We start from the raw sequence: 25,354 nt of genomic DNA, 5'->3' as shown, positions 1-25,354 counted from the left end.
GCCTGCCCGGGAGTGGAGGAGGCTTGTGTGTGTGCACAGGTGTGTGTGCACAACTTTGGGGGATGGTGACCTACTGGCCGAGGCTGCCCAAGGTTCTGGGGCCTCATCCCCTGAAGCCCCCATGATAGCTACCTCCCTGCCCCTTGGGTCCAATCAGCCACGGGCCACAGCAGGAAAGCTGATTGCCACAGCCTTGCCCTTCCCAAGTTGATTACATTTTTTTTTTTTTCGCTTGTTTCTGCTTTTGTCGCTGATTAATCAAAGTCCTGTCTCAGGGCCTGGAGAGGGGACTCAGTGAGACATGACAGCTCCGGGCTAGCTAGCCCCCAGCACTTCCTGAGCGCAGCTCCCAAGGGCGCTCCCAGCAGCATTTGCAACCCAGAGGGGCCCAGAAAGACCCCAGCTGCCTGGAATCTGGGCTCTGTTTGGACCAGCTAGCTGGCTGAGTATTCAGGGCCTACCCGATCTAAGAGGCTCAGAAGCCCCACCCCAAAGAGGTCCTCACCCACCTGCTCTTGTGGTGGAACCATCCAATACAGCAACTGCTTTGAGCGCCTCTGAGGTTTCTAATTGAGACGTGACAAAGAGAACACAGCACCTGAGCCAAGCAGACCCAGGGCAGCTGTCTCCCATCTCTTTATCATGGCACTTGGGAGCTTTTTTTCTTTCCTCCTCCTCCTCCTCCCTCCCCCTCCCCTCCTCCTCCTCCTTCCCCTCCCTCTCCACCTCTCCTCCTGTCTCCTTCCTCTTTCCTTCTTCTCCCTTTACTCCCTCATTTTTCTTTTGCCAGTCCTGGGACTTTAACTCAGGGCCTGGGCACTATCTCTGAGTATTTTTTTTTTCTTAATTGGAGATAAAAGTCTCATGGACTTCCTTGCCCCAGTTGGCTTCCCACCTCAACCTCTGAGTAGCTCAGATTACAGGTTTGAGCCACTGGCACTGGGCTGGGAGTTTCTTATTAGCCCGAAAAAGGGTCTTCCCAGGAGCAGGGAGAAGTAACAATGCCTGCTCCAGGACTGACTGCAAGCTTGGTGGGCACACTCCTTGTCTGCCAGATGTTCAGGCTGCCCCAGCCACCAGCCGGTTCACCATAGGTCTGAGGAAGAGTGGCCAGGAGCCTAGCAAGGGGCTGGCAAGAAGCCTAGTGACCTCTGGGGAGGCTGCTACAGAGTGTGTGGAACTTGCCCAATGAAGGGGCAACTCGGGGCCTTGGTGCCTAAGTGGGAAATTTTCAGAGATAGGGACAGGCTCTGAGAGACTCAAATACAAATCAAGTGACCCTTTCTGCCGTTGAGAGCCACTACCACTGACCTCAGTCCTCCACAGCTGGGTCTGCGCCTCCAGCTGGCAGAGCAAAGGCCCTGGGGTTGGGGAGTATGGCTGAAGCTCAGCCCCCACTGTTGGGGACGAACATGGTGGCAGGATTGAAAAGTCCCTGGAGATGGGGGTGGAGCGGTGCAGCCATCATGAGTCGGCACTCTGCATGGAGAGGCCAGAGCGAGGTCTTTCTGAGCCTCAGCTTTCTCATCTGTTAAATGGGAACACCGCCCTGGGGAATGAACAAGGTTATGGGACCCGCTGGGCACTGTGCTCCCTCCTGTCATCCTAGCTGCTGAGGAGGCTGAGAGCTAAGAATTGTGGTTCAAAGCCAGCCTACACCGGAAAATCAATGAGACTTTTTCGTTTTCATTTTTATTTTTGCCAGTCCTGGGGCTTGAACTTGGGGCCTGGGCACTATCCCTGAGTTTCTTTTACTCAAGGCAAAAGTGGTGCTGTGGCTCAGTGTGGTAGAGCACTAACCTTGAATGAAGGCGCTCAGGGCAGCCTCCAAGTCTCATGACTGAAAAAAAAAAAAAAAAGCTCAGAAGATAAACATATATTGAATGAATGAATGAGAAAATGAATGAATGATTGCTCACGCCCCCCCCATCCTTCCTCCTCTTGGCTCTCGGGAGCAGCAGATGGTGTGATCACAGGGTGTGGATATTGTCTGCCACTCCCCCATCTGGGGGAGGCGCTGCTGTCACCCCTGGGTGCCCATAGGCAGGAGCCCATCCAAGAGGGCCACCGTGACCTCGCCTGTGGGGCAGGGGCGCCGAGGCTGAGGCCCCCGTAAGAGCTGATTCACTGAAACACGCAGGTTGGGGTTCCCCAGGTAGCAGGGTCGGGACTGTCACATCCAGAGGTTGGACCCTTTCTGCTTCAAGAGCAAACCGTGGAGCCTTGGCTTCTCAAGACCAGCACAAGGCTGGAGGCATGGTTCAAGCGGTAGAGCGCCTGCCTAATCAAGAGCAGCATGATCCCCATGCCGACCTCTCTTCACACCGGCATCCTTGCCACCCCGTTCACCACTGAGCCTTCCCAGCAAGCAGGGTGAAGTCACCATCCAGGCTGGGAAGGCAGAGTGGAGGGAGGGAGGGAGGGAGGAAGCACCAAGTTCAAGGTCATGCCTGGACCGCTGACCACAGCCCTGTCCCAGCCAAGGACCTGCGAGGACAGCAGCTTCAGAGAGGGGCGGGGGTACAGGTGGCAAGAGGCTCGGCCTCTGCTCCTTGGCTGGGGAACAATATTGTTCCAAGAACCCACTGGGGGCAGTGTCTGGAGGTGAATAAAATATTCATTGTCCGGGCAACTCACACAGTAACTTGATGAATAATGGAATTTATAGACTTGCAGACACAGGCTGGGCCGGGAGAGGGTGCAGTTGGGAAACTGGGGGCGGGGGGTGCTTGTCTGCTGTGGGTCCTGCTTTACTCCAGCTACCCCCATTTCTGAGCCCTCTGATGCCTAGCTCCTGAAGGTGACAAAGGGGATGGTGACAGGCGCGACCTAGACTACAGGAAACAGAGTCCACGGTGGGAGATGACTTAAAGGGGACAGGCCCTTCCACTGGATGCTCTTTCAGGAGCAACTGGAAGAAGAATGCCTGGGTGCCCATGCCTGTAATCCCAGCAAGTCCAGAGGAAAGTAGGAGGATGGTAGTCCAAGCTGGTCCTAGGCAAAATGCCACATTCCACCTTAAAAATAACTACAGTTGAAGGACACCAGTGACTCGTACTTGCAATCTTAGCCACTTCAGAGGCTGAGATCTGAAGATCCTGTTTAAACCAGCCCAGGCAGGAAAATCTCCAATTAACCACCCAGAAGCTGAAAGTGGAGCTGTAGCTCAAGTGGTAAAGTGGTAGCCTTGAAGGGGGGGGGCGGGAAACAGTTCAAGAACAGCACCCAGGCCCTGAGTTCAAGTCCTAGGACCAGCACACACATGGAAACAACATATAGTCAAGTAGAGCTGAGGCCAGGTGCCAGTAGCTCTCACCTGTAATCGCAGGTACTCGGGAGGCTAAGATCTGAGGCTTATCGTTGGAAACCAATGCATGTAGACAAATCCAAGAGACTTTCTTTTCTTTTTTTCCTTTTTCTTTCTTTCTTTCTTTCTTTCTTTTTTTTTTTTTTTTTGGCCAATCTCTGGGGCTTGAACTCAGGGCCTGGGCACTGTTCCTGAGCTTCTTTTGCCCAAGGCTAGCACTCTACCACTTGAGCCACAGCACCACTTGCAGCCTTTTTGGTTTATGTGGTACTGGGAAATGGAACCCAGGTCTTCATGCATGCTAGGCAAGCTCTCTATCACTAAGCCATATTCCCTGCCCCTGCAAGAGACTCTTATTTCAAATGAACTAGCAAAAAGTCGGAAGGGACTTGTTGACAGGTAACCCATTTGTACAGCTACTTAAATATTAAAAATAAGGCCCGAAGTAGAGGCATGGCTCAACTGGTAGAGTGCCTGCCTAACAAGGGCAAAGCCCTAGATTGAAAATAAAGGGGCCGGGAGTTTGGCCTAGTGGTAGAGTGCTTGCCTAGCATGCACGAAGACCCGGGTTTGATTCCTTGGTGCCACACACATAGCAAAAAGCCGGAAGTGGTGCTGAGGCTCAAGTGGTAGAGCTCTAGCCTTGAGAAAGTCCAAGGACAGTGCTCAGGCCCTGAGATCAAGCCCAAGACTGGCCAAAAAATAAAAAATAAATAAAGGGAACTGCACACGAGCACCAGGGTGGAGTCGGTGTGATGGGGATGAGGCCAAACCAGAGGCTGGCCCCAGTTCAGCATCCTGAGCACAGCACCTGTCTGGCCTCAGTTTCCTCTTCTGTGAAATGCTGTTGGCCTGCTGTAAAGAAGCCATGGCTGGGGCCGAAGCCACTGTCTTATCTTTGAGGCTGGATGTCTAGCTTCCATCTCAGGCCCCCAGAATCCACTGCGCTCAGGAACCATCTCAACTGGCTGCGTTGCACTGAGCTGGGGAGAGGACAGATGTGTCCCCAAGTCCCTTCTAAAAGCAACGGGGGAGAGAAGCTTCTGGGTTCTTGGTGACTAATTTCCAATCCTTGGGGATGGACTGGAAATGAGTCACCAAGTGCAAAGCCTTCTTCGAAAGATTCTGTGGTCAGGCCAGGCACTGAGAGCTCACACCTGGAATCCTAGCTACTCAGGAGGCTACATCTGAGGATGATGGCTCAGAGTTAGTCTGAGCAGAAGTCTGTGAAACTCTGTGTGTGTGTGTGTGTGTCCCTGGGCACTGTCCCTGAGCTCTTATACTCAAGGCTAGCACTCTACAACTTGAACCACAGCACTACTTCTGTTTTTTTTTTGTTTTTTTCTGTGATTAATTGGAAATAGGAGTCTCACAGACTTTTCTGTCCAGGCTGGCTTTGAACCGTGATCCTCAGCTCTCAGCCTAACCTGAATAGCTAGGAGAGCAGGTAGTAAATCGCCAGTGCTGGGCTATGAGACTCTTATCCAATTAAATAGCACAAAGCTAGAAGTGGAGCTGTGGCTCAAATGGAGAACCTGAGAACCTGAGTTTGAGCCCCAGTGCCAGCATACATCAAGTCTAGACTGACCCAGGGTTAGAACCAAGAACGAGAGCATGATGGGAGGAGTCGAGTAGAGGCAGACAGAGAGGAGCTTGGGCTGCCCTGCTTAGGAGACAGCAGAGACAGCTTCTAATTGCTCTGGGCATCTCAGATCCCTGCCTTCGCCCGGTGCTCTGACGAGAACTCCACTGGCAGAGACTGCCGACCCAGAAAGATGCCCACTTCCGGCCAGCCTGGGCATCGAAGTCTGGCTGATAGGTCAGGAGAAGTCATCTCCCCTGGCTTTGAAGCAGGCGTCCCCCTTCTTTCCGTCTGTCTGTTTCTCTCTCTCTCTTTCGGGTGCTGAGACATACAGACCTCTTCCTGTGGGCACAGCGTGCCTTCTGGGCTGGGCTCACCTCCTAGGCAAGGCATTGGCTTTCTGGGAGCCTCCCCTGGGAACAAGAAACTACCCCCCCCCCCGGTCTTTCTTCCTAGAGCTTGAACTCCAGGCCTGTCTCTGGGCCTCTTCTGTTCAAGGTTAATGCTCTACCACTTGAGCCACAGCTCAACTTCGGACTTTTTTGGTGGCTAATTGGAGATAGGTGTTTCATGGATTGTCTTGTCGGGGCGGCTCTGAACCTTGATCCTCAGATCTCAGCCTCCTGTGTAGCTAGGATTACAGGTGTGAGCCACTAGTGCTGGCAAAAGGACCCCTGTTTCTCAGGTTCACACAGGAAGAATAAAACACCAAGATACGGAAGCTCCATAGTCAGGACAGCACAGTGTCTTGGTGGTGTTGCTAAGGTGGAACGCTGGACATGGCATACTCCCAATTCTTTCTCACGAGGACCAGAGGCCACATGACGGGGCCTGTTTACACATCTCCAGCCACAGGGAGCTCAGTCCCAGAGGCACCAGCCAGGTTCCAACTTTGTGCTCAAAGATGTCCCTGCTTTGAGGCAAAGCCCTGAGCACGGGGCCCTGGGCATGGCCTGAGTGGCCAGTGGTGGAAGGGGGCGGGGCTCAGGCTCCTGGGACCAGCCTGACTGAGACTGCTGGCTGGGGGAGGGTTCACCCATCCTCCTCCAGCCACTCACCAATGTTGTGGGGACTTGGCTAAACTCTTTACGAATCCTCAGTGTCAGGAGATTGGATGGGGACGGCAGGGGTGGTGGATGGAGCTCATGTTCCCCGCTGGTCCCCGGTCTGAAACCCCAAGCACGGGCCTGTGGACCCGCCATGCCCTGGTCATGTGGAGCCTAAGCGATGAGAACATGGACAGCACTGTAATTGGTCATTTTAATCCTGGACTGAGCAGTAATGGCGTTACTAATTGGATCATTAGAGAATTGCACTTTATGGCTGTGTAATTAGAGAAATTATGGGGGTCAGGGTGAAATGGGGGCCATGTGGGGTGGGGAGGCAAGGAGCAGCAGGCAGGGTCCTTTCCCCAAGTTAGGGCTGGGTCACAGTTAGGCCTGCTGCTGTCCTGCTGGACTTGCCACGCTGAGAGCCTGGGGTGGCTGAGGGTTGGGGGGGCATGGAGGAGACTGAGGGGGTCTGGGTCCCCTTAAGTAGTAGGAGGAGGAGGGCCAGAGAGAAACTACAGGAAGGAGCTACACAGCTCGTAGCTAGTTCTACAGAGAGCAGGGTAGGGGCCCCCATAAACCCAGAGGCTCCCATGTTCCCTGAGCTCCCATAACTCTGCCACCTCAAAGCCCGGAGCCCGCACAGGAGTGGCCCCCACAGACCCTTGGTTTTGCTTTCTTATTTTCCAGTGCTATGGACGGAACCCCGGGCCTCGTTAGGCAAGTGCTCTACTACTGAGCCACACTTCTGCCCCCAAATGGTCTTTGTGTTAGAACAAAAAGAATAGTCTGTTCTCCCTTCCAAGTCATTTTTAATGCGGGGAAACTGAGGCCCTGGAGGGGTGGTCTGCACTTGTGGGTTCTGCACGGCTAATTTCTTGCCCATGTGGGAGGTGCCTGCTCACCAGTCCCGGAAACCAACACATGGCGGCTTCTCTCCTGTGGGTACACACAGAAGACCCTCCAGGGCATAGAAGGAGATGGGGAATGACTTCTTGAACCCCACTCCAGGCCTGGAGTAGAGCTGTGAAGTACTTGGGGGGTGACAGGATGGAGTAGCCTTTAGGCTGAGTTTACGAAAAGGTAAAACCATGCCCAGCACTCACTGTTTGTTGAATTCATTAGTGAAAGAAAGAAGGTGGAGAGAGGAGCGGCCGGGAGTTTGGCCTAGTGGTAGAGTGCTTGCCTAGCATGCACAAAGACTCGGGTTCAATCCCTCCAATCCCTCCGTACCACATACCTAGAAAAAAGCCAGAAGTGGTGCTGTGGCTCAAGTGGTAGAGCTCTAGCCTTGAGAAAGTCCAAGGACCGCGTTCAGGCTGAGCTCAAGCCCAGGACTGGCAAAAAAAAAAAAAAAAAAAAAAATGGAGAGAAGAACAGAGGAAGCACTGGTGGGCCTCTGACATACCCCGCCCCTCCTACCGCCTTCCAGCTCTCCCATTTGCTCCCACAGTCCTGCCCCTCAATAATGGCCATGCACAGATACCCCCTTTATCTCCAGGGAAAGCCCAAGTCTCCAGAGGAGCCAGCAATGCCCCACATCCTTGTGCTCTAACCACCTGATCTAGTCCCAGCCAGTTGATGGGAGAATGCCAGGCACCTTCCTGCCTCAGGGCCTTTACATATGCTGTTCTTGAAAAAAAAAAATACTCTCCCCCTGAATACCTTCATGGCTCACTCTTTCAGGTCTTTATTCAAAAGACCTTTGCTAGTGGGCCTCCTCTGGCAACCCTAGGTTTAAAACAAACAACACAATCAAAGAAAGGGTGAACCCTGCCTCTTCTCTCCCCCACCACCCCACTTGTGGTTTTGGTTTTCATTCACCACAGGGTAATAATCTGTTTAGCACTTTCCTTTCTTGCCTAAGGCTGGATTTTGTTCACTGCTGTGCCTCCAGAGTCCTGGTACTCATACTCCACAAACTGCCTGGGCACTGGCCTGGGTAGTGCAGGCAGTGGAGGGTCTGTGGGCTGAGAAAGACCAAGGATGGAAAGCTGGGTGACAGTGCTCACACCTGTAAGGCTGAGATCTAAGGACTGAGGTTCAAAGCCAGTCTAGGCAGGGAAGTTCATGAAACTCTGATCGATTAACCGCACACGCACGCACACATGCACGCACACACACACTGTGGCTCAAGTGGTAGGGCAAAAATAGCTCAAGGGACAGCACCCTGGCCCTGAGTTGAAGCCCCAGATGGACACACACACAACCATGCACAGAAAGCCCAGGGTGCTGGCATGGGTAGCAGCTGATACCGAGGCTGAGGTCATGGTGCAGTCCTGTTCCCTGTGCTTGACTTGACTCCCATAACCCACTTCCCAGACAGCAGTGTAGCCTGGATGAGCACCCAGAGGCCTTCGTTACCCCAGGATTGGGGGGGAGTAAAAGCTTCTGTCCTTCACTGAACACTTCTGACCCCTCTGCGCCGCCTCACCTGCCCTACCCTCGCTTTCTGCCAGGTTCCCCTGGCCTCTGCCTGCCTCTGCGCTCTGCTTCAGAAGAGGCCGTTTCCTCTGGGGTGGGCTGCGGGACCCCGCAATGCCCCTTTCTCTGCTGACCTTAGGGCAGGAAGGAGCCGTGTAGAACTTATAGCAGCGCCCAAGCGGGTGGCAGTCCTGCCTGCCCACCTGGTCCGGCCACCTAGCGTGATGGATGACCACTGTCTCTGCCAGGAAGCGACGACAGCAGATGGACAGGCAGTGCCGGGGGCGGGCTCCGAGCCAGGTGCCTGGCTCTGAAGAAAGCCATTCCCGGAACGTCACCTCTCTGAGCGAGGGCAGGGTGGGGCGGTAGTGGCTGCCTTGGGCATGGAGCCCTATCCTCTGGCCCTTGGTGTGTGGGTAGTGTGGGGAAGGGAGGTTCTTGCCTGCCCCCTTCCCATGATATCACTCCAGGCCTCAGTTTCCTCATCTGTAAAATGGCAGGAAGTAGGAAGGATCCATGCAACATGGCCCCAGGCTCAGCTCTCTCCAGCCCTCAACACTGGTGGCCTATTGCCCCACCATCAGCGCCCTCCTTCCTCCTGTTATCCCTTCCCTTCTTCCCCATCTTGGCTTGTAAGGAGAACCACGTCAGCTATGGGGAAGGACATTGTGAAGTCCCAGGGTTCCCACCTTCCCATTTTCCAGATGGAAAAGCTGAGGTTTCCCTCAGGAGTTTTATATATATATATTTTTTTCCTCTTGGAGAAGAAAAGCCTGAGGCCTAGGGGGACCTCCCACCAAGCGTCCTGGAAGCAGCCTCCCTCAGTCCCCCTGCCTGCGATCTGGGAGTGTGGTGAGTGACTGCATGAGTCTCTACTGTCCAGCAGCTTGGGAAGGACAGACAGGGGAGGCTGGGCCCAGGGAAGGGGCCGGCGGCTGGTGCAGCTGCTTTAGCAGAGTCAAGATGTGCCAGACACCTCTGTGGGCTCTGTCGGCGTCCAAGGAGATCGGGACACGGGGAGGACAGACAGCGGACAGCGTGTCCTTGTAGGCGGGGCCCGGAGGAGAGATGGGGAATGGGGGGGGTCATTCGGGGAGCCAGGGCTGCCTGCTGGGCTGGGCAGCATCTCTTGCCATCTGCTCAGCTGCCTTGCTCCTCAGAGGCTCCTGAACCCCACATGGGGCCCCGGTGGCTGTGTGCATGTGACGCAGGTGCAGATGTGAGTGTGTCTGTGAGTGTGTGCATACTTGGGAGAGTAGTCAGTGGGTGTTGGGGTGTGTGTACATATAAGGGTCTGACATCTGGCCCTAAGAACCCAGGGCTGGGGCCACGTAGTTATCCAGGTGGGGCAAACCAGAGGTGAGAGCCTGTGCCACACATCTCTGTGTACTGCGTTCACTGAGCATGGGCAAATACATGGTTGAATGTAAATTTATCCAATGCTCACAGGTTCTGCTCACGCAGACTCAGGCACAAGGAAGAGGGGCAGCCCCACGGTCAGATGGGGAAACTGAGGGCAGAAGTCTACCTAACGCTGCTGAAAATTTTAGAGTGATCCTACCCTGTCCTTTTCACAAGGTCAGTGCTCAGCTGTCCCATCACAAGCTGGCTTGGTGGCACACCTGTAATCCCGGCTATTTAGGAGGTCAAGGCAAGAGGATCTTGAGTTCAACACCAGACTGGGACAAAAATACCAATAAAAAGGACTGGGGGTATGGCTGACATAGTAGAGCATTGCCTACTAAACAGAAGGCCTAGGTTCAGTCACCTCAAAAACGAACAAAAATGTCACACCAAGGCAGGCAGGCAGGCCATATCTGACACTGTAGACAGGAAGCAGTTATTCCTCGGAGCAGGGATGGGGCCACGCGGTGTCCCATGGGACCTCTGGGGTTGCTTGGAGGAAAGACCCTTGCTTACATACAATCAGCAATCCTTTGCTAAGGGGGTACTCACCTAGAGGGTCCCCAGGCTTCAGTTTCCTCCCCTGTAGAACGAAATCCCCCTTCTTCCTGTGTCCCTGCCGAGAAGAGTCCCCCCCCCCCGCCTTAATGTCCTAGCCCATCCTGAATCAAGTGTGGGACCAAGGTCATCTCAGAACAAGGTAATGATCTTGACCACAGCAGGTTGTACTGGGCCCGGGCTTTTGTCGCTTGCCGGCCCTGGAGATGAGCCCGGGTGGGGGAAAGGCGGGAGGAAGGGATCCACGGCTGGGCGCAGGCCTTCTGGTTCAGTTAGTGAAGGAATTTGTCATTTTAATGATGTGATATTTCTTGCCTGGCTCCTTGTCCATGGAGGCAGGAAGGCGACAGCTGCCTTCATGAATGAGGGGGTGCCGGACTAAACCTGTCCAGGCTGAGTGGAGGGGGCCTCAAACTTGGAGGGGCTGAGGGGTCAAGAGCCAAGATCAGGGGCTGGGAATGGGGCTTAATGGTAGAGTGCTTGCCTAGCATGCATGAAGCCCTGGGTTCGGTTCCTCAGTATTACATACACAGAAAAAGCCAGAAATGGCACTGTGGCTCAAGTGGTAGAGTGCTAGCCTTGAGCCAAAGAAGCTCAGGGACAATGCCCAGGCCTAGGTGACCTTGGGTGTGTCCTTCTCCAGCTCCCAGCCTCTATTTTTTCATCTTTAAAATGGGGTTCCAATCCTCCATCTCTTTGTGGCCCCTGCAACTACATCACCTTGTCCACGTCTGCTCGCCCCCTGTCACAGGATGGCATCTGTCACACTGACACAGAGGACAGCACTCGTCCTCGCCTTCACCCCCCGCTTGGTTCCCACAGGCCCCAGGCCCTGTACAGGCATGTGTGGTGAATGACTGAATGAGTGCCCCCACCCTCGCCCCCCTGGCTTCTTGGAGGGCAGCACCAAGGGGGTGGGCGGTGGTGGCCGAGGCAGTGGCAAGGGGGGCAGCGGCGGCAAGCAGGGGAGGCCCATCCATCAGCCTGGCACTGCGCCTGACCAGATGGAGCCAAGCCCCTGGGTGGGAGAGGAGGAAAAGATCCATCACCCTACTGTGGATGTGCCGAAGCGACCCTCCACGGCCCTCCACGGCCCTCCACGGCCCTCCACGGCCCTCCACGGCTCCCCCATCCATCATCAGGCAGAGGCTCGGCCAAGCCAAGCCCCTTCAGCGAACCTGCAGAACGCTGCAGCTCTCTAGTGCCAAGGGGAAACTGAGGTTTAGATGGGAGGGTGGCATAGGTTCAAAGTGGGGGGCCTTAGAGAGCTAAGCCACCCTGGCATTTGAGTGCCAGCTCTGCCACTCATTTGTCCCTGGGTGAGTCTCCAGGCCTGGACGGCCCATTTCCCCAGAGAGATGGGGACACAGTACCCACTAAGAAGTGCTCAGGGCTGGCCAGCCCACCTGGCCCCTGGCCCTCAGCCTGATGCCAGAGCTGGAGGACCTGGGCCAGCAGGGGAAGGAGACGTTGACAGATGAGCCTCCTGTCAGAGAGGCCGCAGGAGGGGTGGCTGAGTGATAAGCAGGGCCCGGGGTGGTCACAGCCCAGCTGGCTCCCTCCCAGCCTCCACCCCCTCCCTCCTCCTCTTCAGCTTGTTAATTATACAAACAAATGCTTTCTGAGCCATTATTTTACCTGAATTGCAATTCCGTGGGCTGAGAGCCTCTGGCATTGAGATTCTCTTTCCACACACTGGAATTCATTCATTCATTCTGTTTAGCAGTCCTGTGGACACTGGGAACTCCACAGTAGGGCCGGGGGGCGGGGGGGGGAGAGTGGGGGGAGACTGTCAGGCTCAGGCCGGGCTCACTTGGGAGGTTCCAGGTGGGTCAGGACAGAGTCTCTTCCTTGCACATGGGGCTGCTGCCAAATAAAGGAGACTTGCAGGACATCAGCCCTTTGGTGGCGCAAGCTCCCTGGCAGTTATGGGGGTTGCTCGGTGCCAGGCGCTGGGTAAGCACTTTATGGGCATTATTTCAGTTACTCATCCAAGGCAGACACCCATGACCCCGTTTTCCAGTCGAACAAACTGGAACTCAGAGGTGATTTGCTTGGCATCCCATGGCTGGGGGTGCGGGAGCAGAGTGCTCACCTCCTCTGGGAAACACTAAGCCCCTCCCCCATTCCTAGCGCCGCCCCCTGCCCCCCCCCCCCCCCGCCCCGTCCCAAGTTGGGGGAAGAGTCAGGCTTCCTACAGCCCTTTCTAGACCCAAGCTCATTTTAGACCACCCAGGTCAGGCCTGGTAGAACCCCTCTGCCACATCTGGGTGACATAAAAGAAAGGACTGAAATCCCCTGGGGCTGAAAGGGACTCTTCTCAGAGGCTGAGCTGCAGGAAGGGCTCAGGCCTAGAAGGGGGCAGATGGGGGAGAGGGGAAGCTTTCAAATCTGAGAAATCCCTGGGTGCCAATGGCTCACACCTGTCACACACATGGTGTGTGCCATACAGACAAGAGACCCAGCCCTGGGACAGCTGTGAGAACTGAGGAGACAGCAGGGGAGCTGAGGGCAGTACAGGCCCAGGGTCCCTGTCATGATTCTCTTCTTCCTCTGGCCTGATTGGAGGGGCTGCTCCCCTGATAGCTGGGAGAAGCTGGGGGGCTGTGCCTGGCCCAGCTGATCTAGGCAGTGGAGCACAGCGGGCTCTAATGAGGTGAGCTAGCCCCAGGCCGCACTGATTTCACGTTTCGGTGGCCGCTTCCCAGCTGGTAAATGTCACTGGATGGAGAGGCAGACACACCTGGCACGGGCTCAGTAGCCGGTGGGGTGGGCAGGCTGCCTGGGGGCTGGGGATTCCCGAAGAATGCTGGTGTTGGGCCTGGACACTCCCCCCTCCCCCAGCCCTCTGACCGCCCCTCCCCCACAGTACAGGCTGCCTCTGCCCCCACTCAAGCTGCGTCAGCCACTTTGGGGACATTTGCAAGGAACCTCAGTTAGGTCGTGCTCTGCACCCACAGCCACCGGAGAGCCAGGGCAGGGAGATGGGTCCCCAGTTGCCTCCTTCCTCACCTGGGGGGGAGAAGGGCTGGGGGGGGTCTCAGCTGCCCCTGGCCTGTGCGAGGGAAGAGGAGCCGTGGGCAAGTCCTCCAGTGTGCCAGTCCTGGCCTGTGCCCTCCAGGCCCAGAGCTGTCGCCTTTGATAACCAACCCTGGACAAGCTAATAACAAATAGCTATAGCCACGCAGCAGCAGGCCTCGTTTAATAAACTCTCGCCTCGGCAGGCGCTGGCTCAGAACCCAGACTTGTCATCTCATTCAACCCCAGTGTAACCCGGACTCTGTGGCTGGGGAGAGGGCTGGAAGGCAGAGACCCGCCTTCTCCTTTCTCCTTCTGGGACCCCTGCCTCAGTCCTTGAGGGTCCTGCTCTGCCTGGCCTCCCACCCTCACCATTCTCCCTTTCTTCCCCACCTGGGACTGTCAGGAGGGAGGCAGAGGGAGTAGCAGGGGAAGGCGTTGTGTTGTTTTTCTTGAACTATACCTCCAGCCTTATTTTTATCCCCATTATTTCGGGGATAACATCTTACTTTCTACCTGGAGTCCTGATCTGCCTATGTTAGATTCCCCATCACCACCCTACCTGCAGCTTCCCTCCCCGGAGATGTCAGTTGCATAGGCATTTCTCTTCTCTGGTTGGCCTCACACTGCGCTCCTCCCACCCTCAGCCTCCCATTAGCATGGCATGATAGGTGGACACTGTACCCAGCCAGGCATGGGGTTGAGGAGTCGCTTGAATTTTTCTGCTCGGGCTGGCCTGAAAGAACAATCCTCCTTGTGCTCAGCCTTCTAGCTAAAATTGCAGGTGGGAGTCACCGGCGGCTGCTGGAGGGTTTGGCATTGCTCGTCCTGGAAAGCAGAGCCTCCTGAAAGACTTGGAGGCAAGAGGCAGCTCACCTTGTAAGTGTGCAAAGTAGACTCAGCAGTCTTCACTGTACCCCATGAGCCCTTCTCTCTCCTCCTGGAACTCTGATCTCTAGGTCTGAAACTTGCAAACCAAAGTCTGCCTGACTCCCACCCACCCCAGATCCAACTCTCTCTCTCTCTCTGTCTCTCTCTCTGTCTTTCTCTGTCTCTGTCTCTGTCTCTCTGTCTCTGTCTCTCTGTCTCTGTGTCTCTCTCTCTCTCTCTCTCTCTCTCTCTCTCTCTCTCTCTCTCTCTCTCTCTCTCTCTCTCTCTCTCTCTCTCTCTCTCTTCTCTTTCTTTTGTGGGTTGTGTGGCTTGAACTTGGCCTTGGCACTATTCCTGAGCTCTTCAGCTCAAGGCTACCACCCTACACAGCCCTATTATTTCCCATTTTCTAGAAGTTAATTGAATGTAAGAGTCTCAGGTCCTTTTGTGCCCAAGCTGGCTTTGAGCCTTGATCCTCAGATCTCAGCCTCCTGAGTAGTTAGGATTACAGGCGTGAGCCACCACACCCCGCTCCCTGAGCTTGCTTCTTTCTTTCTTTCTTTCTTTCTTTCTTTCTTTCTTTCTTTCTTTCTTTCTTTCTTTCTTTCTTTCTGCTAGTCCTGAGTCTTGAACTCAGGGCCAGAGCAATGTCTCTGAACCTCCCCCGCCTCCCCACCCCCGTCTGCCAGTGTCACTTCAGACTTTTTTCTGTTTATGTGGTTCCAAGGAATCGAACCCAGGGCTTCATGCATGCTAAGCGAGCACTCTACCACTAAGCCACATTCCCAGCCCCAGCCCCCACATTTCCCAGGCAGCTGAGTACACGCTGGTGATGTAAGAGGGTCCTTGGGACAGGTGCTGAGGTGCGTGTGCCACCGTCTGGGGGCTCTCAGCCCAGGAGGCACCATTCCAGACTTCTTCACAGCTTGGGCTTCCGAGCATTCTCACCCCTCTCTTCCCTGCCGGATGTACCCCTCAAGCCACTAAACTTCCTGCTTCTGCCCAGGCTGGACTAGCAAGCAGGGTTCAGCCAGTGTTGTCAGGATGGGGAGCCAGGGGGGGCTTTCAGGGAGAGCATTGATTGGCTTACAAGCCACCTTCCCTGGGAAAGGCCATTCCACCTGTGGGCGGCTCCACCTGATGCCCCTGCTTGGCATTTGTGGGGGCTCTGCCTACGTGCAGTGGGGAGGCCTGCCGTGCTCTCTCTTCCATAGGAAAAGAGGAGGGAGGAGAGAAAAGCCATATTAATAAAAGAATAGAATCCTGCGACTAACTCGGCAGCCTGTGCAGCTCAGAATAGCAATGTGTTCTCAAGGCAAACAGAACTCCCCGGGTGTTAATGCAAATTCACTCCCGTTAAGATGAAAGAGGGTTGTTCCCCCTTCACTGGTTAATAGGAGGGACTTAATAGATTCAGCCTCAGGAACTGGGGATTTCAGGCTGGGAGCGGAAGGCTGGGAGGATGGGGGGAGCGATGGCATGTGGGAAAAGAAGCGGAGTCCCTTGTGGGTTCCAGGACAGAGAACTGTCACTGTAGACCTAAGGGATGCTGTGCTTCATGCCACCCTGCCTCTGCCCAGGCTGGCAGGAGCTGGAACTTGCTGCTCAGGAGGAATCCCTGGGGAAACGGGGAGTTAGCTGTGCCAACCTTCTGCCCAGGGGTCTTGCACATTAAGCTTGAGGCTGCCACTGTAGGATCCCTTCTCAATTTGCGCCAGAGGAGGGCAGGGGAGAGGACAGGGCAAGGGAGGGTCTAACCAGGGTGGCTGTCCCAGAACAGCACCTGGGTCTAGTCCAGCGCAGGGCACTGGCTGTGGGCACACACTTTCCTTTGATGTTGTGCTCGCGTGCGCGCACATTCCTGGGGCTTGAACACAGGGCCCGGGTTGAGTCACAGCTCCAATTCTGGCTTTTCCTGGTTAATTGGAGATATGACTCTCACAGACTTTCTTGCCTGGGCTGGCTTTGAACCTTGATCCTCAGATCTCAGCTTCCTGAGTAGCTAGGATTACAGGCGTGAGCCAGAGATTCCTAGCTTCCTTCTTTGATTCTCAAGAAGGTAACACGGGTACCTGGCACCAGTGGCTCATGCCAGGGTAGAAAGGATCAATTCGAGATCACACAGCATAAGTGGAGAAGCTAGGACAGTCCCCCGAGGCCAGCCCCTGGACTGGACAGTCCAGTTCCTGAGCCAGCCAGGGGGCCCTTCCTCTCTGTTAGAGGGAGCCTCTAGGGCTCAATTCTACCTTCCAGATCACTCAAGCATTCTACTTTCTATGGCGAATCACATGGAATCCCAGCAAGGAAAGAATGGATATCACAGGCATGTGTGTCATTCCCCCCCCCCACTGCCCTCTGCACCCCAGGAGTGTTGTCCCAAGCATATCAGATGTGGGGAGACCCAAACTGGGCTATCCCTATGGGCTGGTCAGAATTTAACTCCCCTCTCTTCAGGGTAACTAGCACAGCAGGTGTTTGCCACAAAGACACCTCTGTGCCTTGTAGCTTTTGTTTACTGACTTAATTCCTTCAGATCAAAGGCTACCCCCTCCTCCCCAAGCAGGCAGGCAGGGAATTACATTATTTATATTGGAAATGGGCAAGACTCCACGGGGACTTCTTTATGCCTGATAAGAGAAAATTGGGTCACAGCCATGCCTCCCTGGTGTCTGCCGTCAGGTTTTATAGCTCAGGTGCCCACGGGCATAGGGATGAGCTGTGAGTGTGACCCACCCACCCCCTTCTCATCCTGAGCTCCCAGTAAATTATTGACCTGAGCAGAGGGTATTAATGTGATGGAACAGGAATAGCCTTCCTGAACAACCCCAGTCAGGTTCTGTATCTATCATCTTCTGGGCTTTACAGCTGGCACTGGGTAAACAGCGAGGACAAACAGGCCACATGCAGGGTCATTAAGCTCAGGGTACAGGTGGAGAGATGGGGCCTTTATGGGGGCAGGAGGGTGGGTCTGGTCCCTCTGGCTCTTTTCTTTCCTACCTCCAACCTCAAAAGGAAGTATTCTGAGAAAAGGCCCCAGTTCTGAGCGGGGCCAAGTGTCTAGAACCCCTGCTTAGAGGAGCAGAGCACCTTAATCCCCACAAGCCTCCCACTTTACAAATGAAGAAACTGAGCACCCCAAAGATGCCTGGGCTGGTTAAGTGACAGAGCAGGGACTTGAGCCATTACTCAGTGAGTTCAGACACTGTGAGGGTCCCGAGTCTCTAGGCCAGGTAGGCTACTTCCACAGCTCATCCAGAGCTAGGGGAAAAGAGATTTTCTTTATACTAGTTACCTCTGATACTTGTGAACAATGGGCAATCCTAATATGAATCCACACTTTGTGCGTGCGTGTGCGTGTGTGCGTGCGTGTGTGTGTGCACACACATGCCAGTCCTAATGCTGTCTCTGATCTTTTGCCAAGGCCAGAACTTGAGCCACAGTGCCACTTCTAGCATTTTCTGTGATTTAATTGGCAATAAGAATTTCACAGGCTTTCCTGTCTAGGTTGGCTTTGAACCATGATCCTCAGCTCTCAAGTCTTCTGAGTAGTTAGGATTGTAGGTGTGAGTCACCACCACCAGACTTTACACCTCATTTTTATTAATCAGAATATGTTGTACTGTTTACTGTCAGTCACGGGGCTTCAACTTAGGGCCTGGACATTGTCCCTGATCTGAGCTTTATTGCTCTAGGTTAGCACTCTACCATTCTGGACCACAACGCTACTTTTGATTTTCTGGTGGTTCATTAGAGACGAGAGTCTCACAGACTTCCCTGCCTGGGACTTAGCCTCCTGAGTCCCTCGAATGACAGCCATGACCTACCGGCACCCAGCCACTCTGCGGTCCTGTGTGAATCCCACCATCCACTTTCTGGGGGGTCAGGAGGAGTGGGAGGCAAGGTGCCTGGCCCTGGGGAAGGCAGAGAGATCCCCTCCACTTCAGCCCAGAGCAGCCCGGGCATCAAGCTCAGCAGCAGTTCAGCCCTACGCGGGCCGGCCTGGCTCTCGTGGCTTCTGCTGAGGAGAGGATTTCTCAGGTGTCATGATTTCCACTCAGAGGCAACACACCAGGTGCTGTGCTGCAGCCTTCACTCCAGGGAGCAGCGGGCATCAAGTAGAAATGAGGAGAGAGCTTGGTAGGGGCCTCTCTGAGTCAGGTAGAGACCTTGCTGCGCTGATAAACAGCCCTGTAATTTGCCTGCACTGCCCTGTCACCGCTCGCAGGGCTGCGGGCGCTGTCTCCCTGCAAGCGAGCTTCTGTCTCCTTACCAGGGCTGGAGATGCGCTCGACCACAGGATCCTGCCATAATGCAGTAATGACAGGCTGCCAGGGGGCCCCGTGCGCTGGGGAGGGAAGGCAGGGGAGCCCTTGGCCTCTCCTGCTGGAGGAGAAGAAAGACGCCTGGCTGGGTTGGCTGCAAGAGAGACGGGACTCTGCAGATGGAAAGGGACGGGATTAGACCTTTCTCCCCAGCGCTGGGCTGCCAGCTTGTTCTATGTGGGTGGCTCCTGATCCTGTTCTCCACACCAAGGCTCGTGGGGCAGGCGGCTCTGGGGGATAGCTGCCAGGCACTCCTCATTCAAGTGAGGCCTGAGGTAGAGGAGGAAGCTGGCAGGGAGGCCAGGATGAGCGACCCATGGGGATGGTCTGCAAGTGGCACCAATACAGTACCAAGGCCTGGCCTGCCGCTTTGCATTTACCAGCTTGGTCATCACCATACCACTAGCAGAGAACTTAGCTCATCTGTCTCGGTGGCATGGTTATCAGTTGCAGTGCTGCTAATGAGGGCCTCGGGAACGCAGTGTCATTTTGACTCTTCTGAGTTAGGTAACAATACTTCCTGGACAAGTTAAAATTACTGGTAGATAGGAGGTATTTTCTGTGGTTTGACTACACAGGAGATCAGACTGTTTCTATTTATTATCATCTACATTTGTGAGGTGAAGACATTTTGTATTATCTAATAAAAAGTCGTTAGTTTCTAACTTTCCATATTCAAGGCTAACAAAAAATTACCTTTTTGTTTGTCTGTCCTGGGGCATGAACGCTGTGCCTGGGCGCTGACCCTGAGCTCTTCTGCTCAAGGCTACTGTTCTACTCGTAGAGCCACAGCTCCACTTCTGGTTCTCTAGTTAATTGGAGATAAGAGTCTCACGGACTTTTTAGTGCCTGGGCTGGCTTTGAACCACGATTCTCAGATCTCAGTCTCCTGAGTAGCTAGGATTACAGGCATGAGCCACTGCGCCTGGCCAAATTATTACTTTTATTATTCTCCAAGTTTTGCATCTTTTCACAATGTATTTAGAAAACTAGAGATATACTCACTTGAGAAACACTCTGCATAAAGACACATTCTGAGAAACTTCCACAGCTACGTTATCTTATGGGGCCGTGTCCTCTATGTGGGCTGCAGGCAGCCACCCCATCACCAGGTGGTGTGTGTTTGTCCTGCAGGTCCTGGGGTTCAAGGCTCTTGCTCTACCACTTTAGCCACAGCCCCACTTCCTGTTTTCTAGTGATTAATTGGAGATAAGAGTCTCTCGGACTTTTTAGTGCCTGGGCTGACTTTGAACCATGATCCTCAAATCTCAGCCTCCTGAGTAGCTAGGATTACAGGCGAGTCAGTGGCACCTGACTATGAGTTTGGTTTTGGAAAATTGGAAGCCCAGTGCATGCTAGGCAAGCACTCTTCAAGTAGGCCAAACCCCCAGCCCCTCTGTTTTATTTATTTGTTTGTTTGTTGTTTATTTATTTGAGGTAAGGTCTGTATGATCCAGGCTGACTTTAAATTGGAGATGTTCTTGCCTCAGTCTCCCAAGTGCTGGAATTATAGGCATGCATCCCTGACTATATTCTGATGCTTTCTTTCCTCAGGCTTGTAGGGTAGAAACTTGAAGCCACAATGGTCACAGCATGCTGTAGCACGCATGCTGCCCGACTGTAGGGTGCAGAAGCTCGGGAAATACCCTAATTTTGGACTTAATAATAGACTTTTGATTTAAAAAAAAATAGAAACAAACACAAACCAAGTTCTGCAGAAGTGGTTCCCAGCGTCAAGCATAAATGTCACATGACAGTGGCTGTCATATGTCACACAGGCAAATGGGCATTGGCCAGTGCGCCCATCTCCCAAAAATGAAAATGGGGAGTGTGAGAAGCATAAGCGCCTGGCGAGCTCTCCCAGCCTCACCCCTCATTCTCAGGTCTGAGTTTAGGGCCCCAAGGAAGGGGTTAGGGTCATAGGAGATGATCCTCTGTAGCCAAGGCCAAAGAAGGGAAACCAGAAGACAGCAGTGGCTCCTTTCCTCATAGAGCCACAGAGGTGGCCCTACCACATGGCCTGCCTCTCACTTCTTCGAGGGTCTGAGCAAGAACTAGGCCAAGGAAGTCCAAGACAAGTTATTACAGCTTAGGACTTTTATTATAATAATCACTTAATTACAACAATCCCAAGAATAGAAAACAGCTTTCCATGGCCTGGCCCTGACAGGAGGAGTGACACAGGGACAAGTGCCACTTGACATCTAAGAACGGATGGCTGTCCCTGGAAGCTCCCGGGGCAGCGTGAGAGGCCAAACCTCTCCAAGGCCTGGAGGTCCCAGCCCTGCTGCCCAGGGGCTCTCAGTCACTCGTGCCGATTGTCAGCCTCTGGACTTCTTTAAGGGAGAGAAAGACAGGGAGGGAGACGAAGAGGAACACAGCGCAGACACTGGGACGTGTTATGTATGCCATGGCGCGCTGTCTGCCAAGCCCAGCCGGACATGAATAACTGAGCAGACCATGGGTCAGGGTGCGACCACGGCTGAGCTGCAGCTCAATCACGATATATGGCCCTGTACAGCCCACAGCACAGCCGTGTCTGACGCAGCACCGACTCCCTGGCTGGTTTTACTATTGTAGAGCTTCTGCCCCAGGGCCACTAGAAATACTGCGGCCAGGGCCGGCCGCCCTCTCCAGAGACTTCCTTGACCGGCTCTTCCCTCTAAAACCCTGCAAGGAAATGGCAGCAGCCTCAGCCACGGGCACTGCTCGTCCTCTGCATCTCCTCGTCCTCCTCCTCCTCCTCGGGCTGGAGACTCTCTGGGTCCCCAGTCCTCTCCCTGTAGGGAGAGCTCTGAGCTTCTAGTTGAGTGGGTTCAGGGGGGTCTCCCTCCGGGATTGACCCCAGATTCATCTGCCACAGCTCACACACATCTACACTTCACAGAGACAGACAGAAGTTAAATTAAAAAAACAAGAACAAGACCCGACATCATATTTATAAACCATCATCACACTTCTGTGCCCCGTAGCCGCTGTTAAGGATTAAATTTACAGATCAGGAGGAAAGGAAACCCTGGAGGAAATGCAGGATGGGGCTCTAGGCCCAAGCAGACAGTCTGGCTTAGAGGGGCTCCGATTCTGAATATCTATGGCTTGGCTCAGAACTCAGCCAGAATCACCCACGTGGGGCTCCATACTGTGTTCCTACCCTGGGCCCCAGAGAGCAAGCATGGCATACAAAGTGGCCTAGAAGGAATGGCCAACCCTGGACGCTGTCTGACTGACAGTGCAAACAGTAGGATCTCACAGGTGTCTGTTAAAAATCAAACAGAACCACTAACCACCAACTGCCTCTGCTCTCACACCCGGAGGCCCCACCTGTCCTCTCACTGAGAAATATCACCTGCTCTACGCCACAGGCCAAGCGCTAGGATCTGAAGGACTCCTCCTTGGCAACAGCAATACCAGTAATGGAGTCAAGAAAAGGACCAGAAGCTGGGTACCAGCGGCTCGTGCCTGTAATCCTAGCTAATTTCGGGAGGCTGAGATCAGAGGATTGAGGTTTGAAGCCAGCCTGGGCAGGCAAGTCCATGAGACTCTTATCTCTAATTAATCACCAAAAAAGCTGGAAGCAGAGCTGTGGCTCAAGTGGTAGAACACTAGCCTTGAGCAAAAAAAGCTCACGAGTAGTGTCCAGGACCAGAGTTCAAGTCCGAGGACCAGCACAAGAGATACTAAAAAAAAAAAAGTCAATCCAAGGGAACAGGAGTCTCAGTTCTGGCTCCACAATGATTTTCTACTGCGACTGCCCAGCTCCTTCTCCAAAGCCCACCCTATGCTGGCTCCACCAGGGGAGGTGGCCAGCAGCTGTGTCCACTCTCCTGTAGTGACTATAGAGGACCACATAGGGCCCTAAGGCTTAGGAGGCAGAGACAAGAAAAACTGCCAGTATCCTGTGCACTGATGCTCACTTACAAATCATGTTTCCTTCTCTAGTCATGAACTATAGAGACTCATGGGGCATGATCTGAAATCTTTAAGAATCGTTTGCACATAGCTGGTGCCAGTGGCTCAGCTACTCATGAGGCTGAGATCTGAGGGTCATGGTCCGAAGCCCCAGGATTGGCACCCTCCTCCCCAGAATATGGGCCCTGGCTGTGGAGGCCTGCATGAGCCAGCCTGCCATCACTGAGTGGATTTTTGGGTCAGGTTTGGGCTGGGGCCCCGAGAAATATTTTTTTAAAAAGGGGGCCTGGAGGGAGGACAGGGTATTGGCCTGAGGACGCCCAGAGTTCAGAAGGCTTGCTGGCACCAGTGGAGGAGGGCAGCTTCAGAACAGCAACCCATCGGGAGCTCCCCGGGACACTAGAGCCAGTAAGAACAAGTACCTGTGGGGTCTAGAGCTCAGGGAGCCCCAGTATTGGCTGGCTTTGTAAGCACTTATGATATTGAGTTGGGAGTTTGTGGGGACAGAAAGGATACTCGTGGCTCCTATTTGCCTCTCCGACCCTAGGCTGGCCCACGGCAGTGAGCCCAAGAGTTCTGCCCCATTTGATCTACCAGCCTCCAACCTCTCCCCAGCCATAGCTGCTCTGCCTGGCCTCCACCAACCAGCAGCCACAGTACTGATTTGGGAGCGCCGGGCTGGTCCTGTGCTTCAGACAAGCTCTCCAGGCTAATGCAGCAGGCACTGTGACTTCACTGTGTGCCAGACCCTCACGGTGGGGGGGAGGGGAGAGGAGAGCTGGGGAGCACTGTGACTTCTGGCATTGGAGGGGATGGAGCAGAGGCCTCTGTAATCCACTCCCTACAACCACCTCCAGAGCAGGCTGTAGAGCTCTGCAGCAGGGCGGATGAGCAGGCACACGGCGTGCGCCCGCGCGTGCACACACATACACACATATACACACACACACCAGGGCACCTGGGACACAGGAAGTATGGGATCCCACATGTAACAAAAAGATGCCTCAGAAATAGTAAAGATGCAGATCAGGAGAAGAGCTGCACGAAGAAACCTCTACCAGGTCATAGTTCAAAGGTAATTGCACATGAAGAAGGTGAGGCTCTCCACTCAACCGGAGAGAGTTCTAGAGCTCCCTGAGGAGCCTCCGAACCAGCCCCATGGACGGTTCCCACGTGTCGGGCCCATCCTGCTGGTGCCGAGAGCTGCAGAAGTGGCTGGGTCACGTGCTAGAGCTCCTCGAAGAAGGCCACGCGGGATCTGGCACTCTGCAGAGTGAGCTGTAAGAGAGCAGAGGAGAGGGTGAAGGGGTTTGGGGTCTGTTCTTTCACGTGGATCCCATCCTGCCACATGGTCTGGCCTCAAAGGTGGCTTTGAGTATCTCCAGGGAAGCAAAAAGAAGGTCCCAGACTTGTGGAATGCAAATGTGGAGGTGACAAATGAGGACATGCCAGGAAGGGTGGCTGGCAGGCAGAAGCAGCAGGAACTGTCACCAGTGTTGCTTCCCCCCCATCAATACTGGGACTTGAACTTGGGGCCTTGTGCTCTAGCTCGTAGATGAGCCACATCTCCAGTTCTAGTTTTTGGCTGTGTTTCCAGTGGTTACTGTTTTGATAGTGCTGTGGCATTCTACCACATGAGCCATGCTTACAGTCTTAGCTTTTTGCAAGTCCACTGAAAATGAGCCTCAAATCTCTGCCTCCTGACTATAGGTGTGACCCACTGGGCCCGCTCACCCCTGCCTTCTCATAGAGATGCTGTTCCTGGCTACTTCACCAGATCCTCACACACTGTGTCTGGGGCGGAGGGCAGGCATTTCAGGCCTCGGTCAGTTCTGGTTTCCTGGGTGGTCCCAAAGCAGCCTATCTATGACCCAGCAGCAGAGAGTGGGGAGGTAACAGGCCTGCCAGGGAGGCCAGGTGCCCGGGGCAGTGTGCATCAGCCAGCACGCAGGCCTCCCCGGCTATCTGAGGAGGCCTAGGGTAGGAAGAAACAGGAGGGGAGGGGCAGCTTTTGGCTCTGAGGACTGCCCTGCTCTGCTCCCAAAACTGGCCCTTTAGAGGGACACTAGACTCCACACCCCAAATGTCCGGCTGATTGCTGGCACAGACCCTGTGGGGAGAAGCAGGGGCTGTGGGTCATGATGGAAAGGCAAGAGCTGGTGGCCTCTGGGAATGTCCTGGCCTCTGAGCCTCTCTCTGGCAGAGATAAGCCATGGGGCAAGGCCAGCTGGCCTGGGCTCTCCTGGGCCCTGGGCAGTGCTGAGGCTGCAGAGGCCTTAGTGCCACTGCAGCTCCCATGTTAGGAGCCAGGCTCGCACCCACCACGTCACCATCAAAAGGCAGGCGGAATTAGTGTGCTGAGAGGAGACAGCTTGAGAGCCGACTCTTTAAATCCTGCCAAATCTTCTGGCCTTGAAGTTCCCGACTAACGAGCTGAACGCAGGGAGGCATCTGAGCTGTTTTCCTCAGTGGCATGGATTCCGGGAGCCCTTTGGAAGCCCGGCTCCGAGGGGACGGGGGAAGAGATGTGTTCTGGGGAAGCCAGCTCCCTCTGGAAGGGTGCCATTAGCCTTGCGCCATCCAGGGGCCCGGCAGGTGTGCGGGGGAGCAGGATGGTAACTGGGGAAGATGGAGATGCAGTGCCAGACCTTCTGGAACAAAACACTTTTGGCAGAGGGGCTGAGTGAAAAGGACAGGGCCGTGTCACAGCCACTTCTGGTGACAAGTTGACTCAAGGCCTCCATCCCAGCAAGCAGCTGGTGGTCCTGGGCAGGTTTCAATCCTGCTGGCTTCCTCTTGCTGTACTGAGGATGCAGTACCTCTCTCTGGAAGCCAAGCTCGCACACCAGGTGTGTGCACAGGGCTCAGCAGCCATCACTGCTAAGCACAATGGCAAGGGGCTCCCGCCACC

The 25,354-nt window shown here is 54.4% G+C and overlaps 1 protein-coding gene across 5 annotated transcripts in view; it reads right to left on the bottom strand.

The window, feature by feature from the left end:
* Positions 1-22,621: 22,621 nt before the first annotated feature.
* Positions 22,622-25,354, bottom strand: part of Nf2 (NF2, moesin-ezrin-radixin like (MERLIN) tumor suppressor) — a 90,218-nt gene continuing 87,485 nt past the window's right edge. For all 5 annotated transcript variants that reach the window (XM_090320433.1, XM_090320432.1, XM_090320430.1 and 2 more), the window contains one exon: positions 22,622-23,721. Coding sequence is in view for 3 of the 5 variants with exons in the window: in XM_090320434.1 (XP_090176560.1) it covers positions 23,664-23,721 (58 nt within the window). In the remaining 2 variants the exon portion in view is untranslated. The remainder of the gene's footprint in view (positions 23,722-25,354) is intronic.

The sequence above is a fragment of the Megascapheus bottae genome, chromosome 28 (assembly GCF_031878675.1).
Source record: "Megascapheus bottae isolate mThoBot1 chromosome 28, mThoBot2.hap1, whole genome shotgun sequence".
Lineage (NCBI taxonomy): Eukaryota > Metazoa > Chordata > Mammalia > Rodentia > Geomyidae > Megascapheus > Megascapheus bottae.
This window is presented reverse-complemented; position numbering and strand designations above follow the sequence as displayed.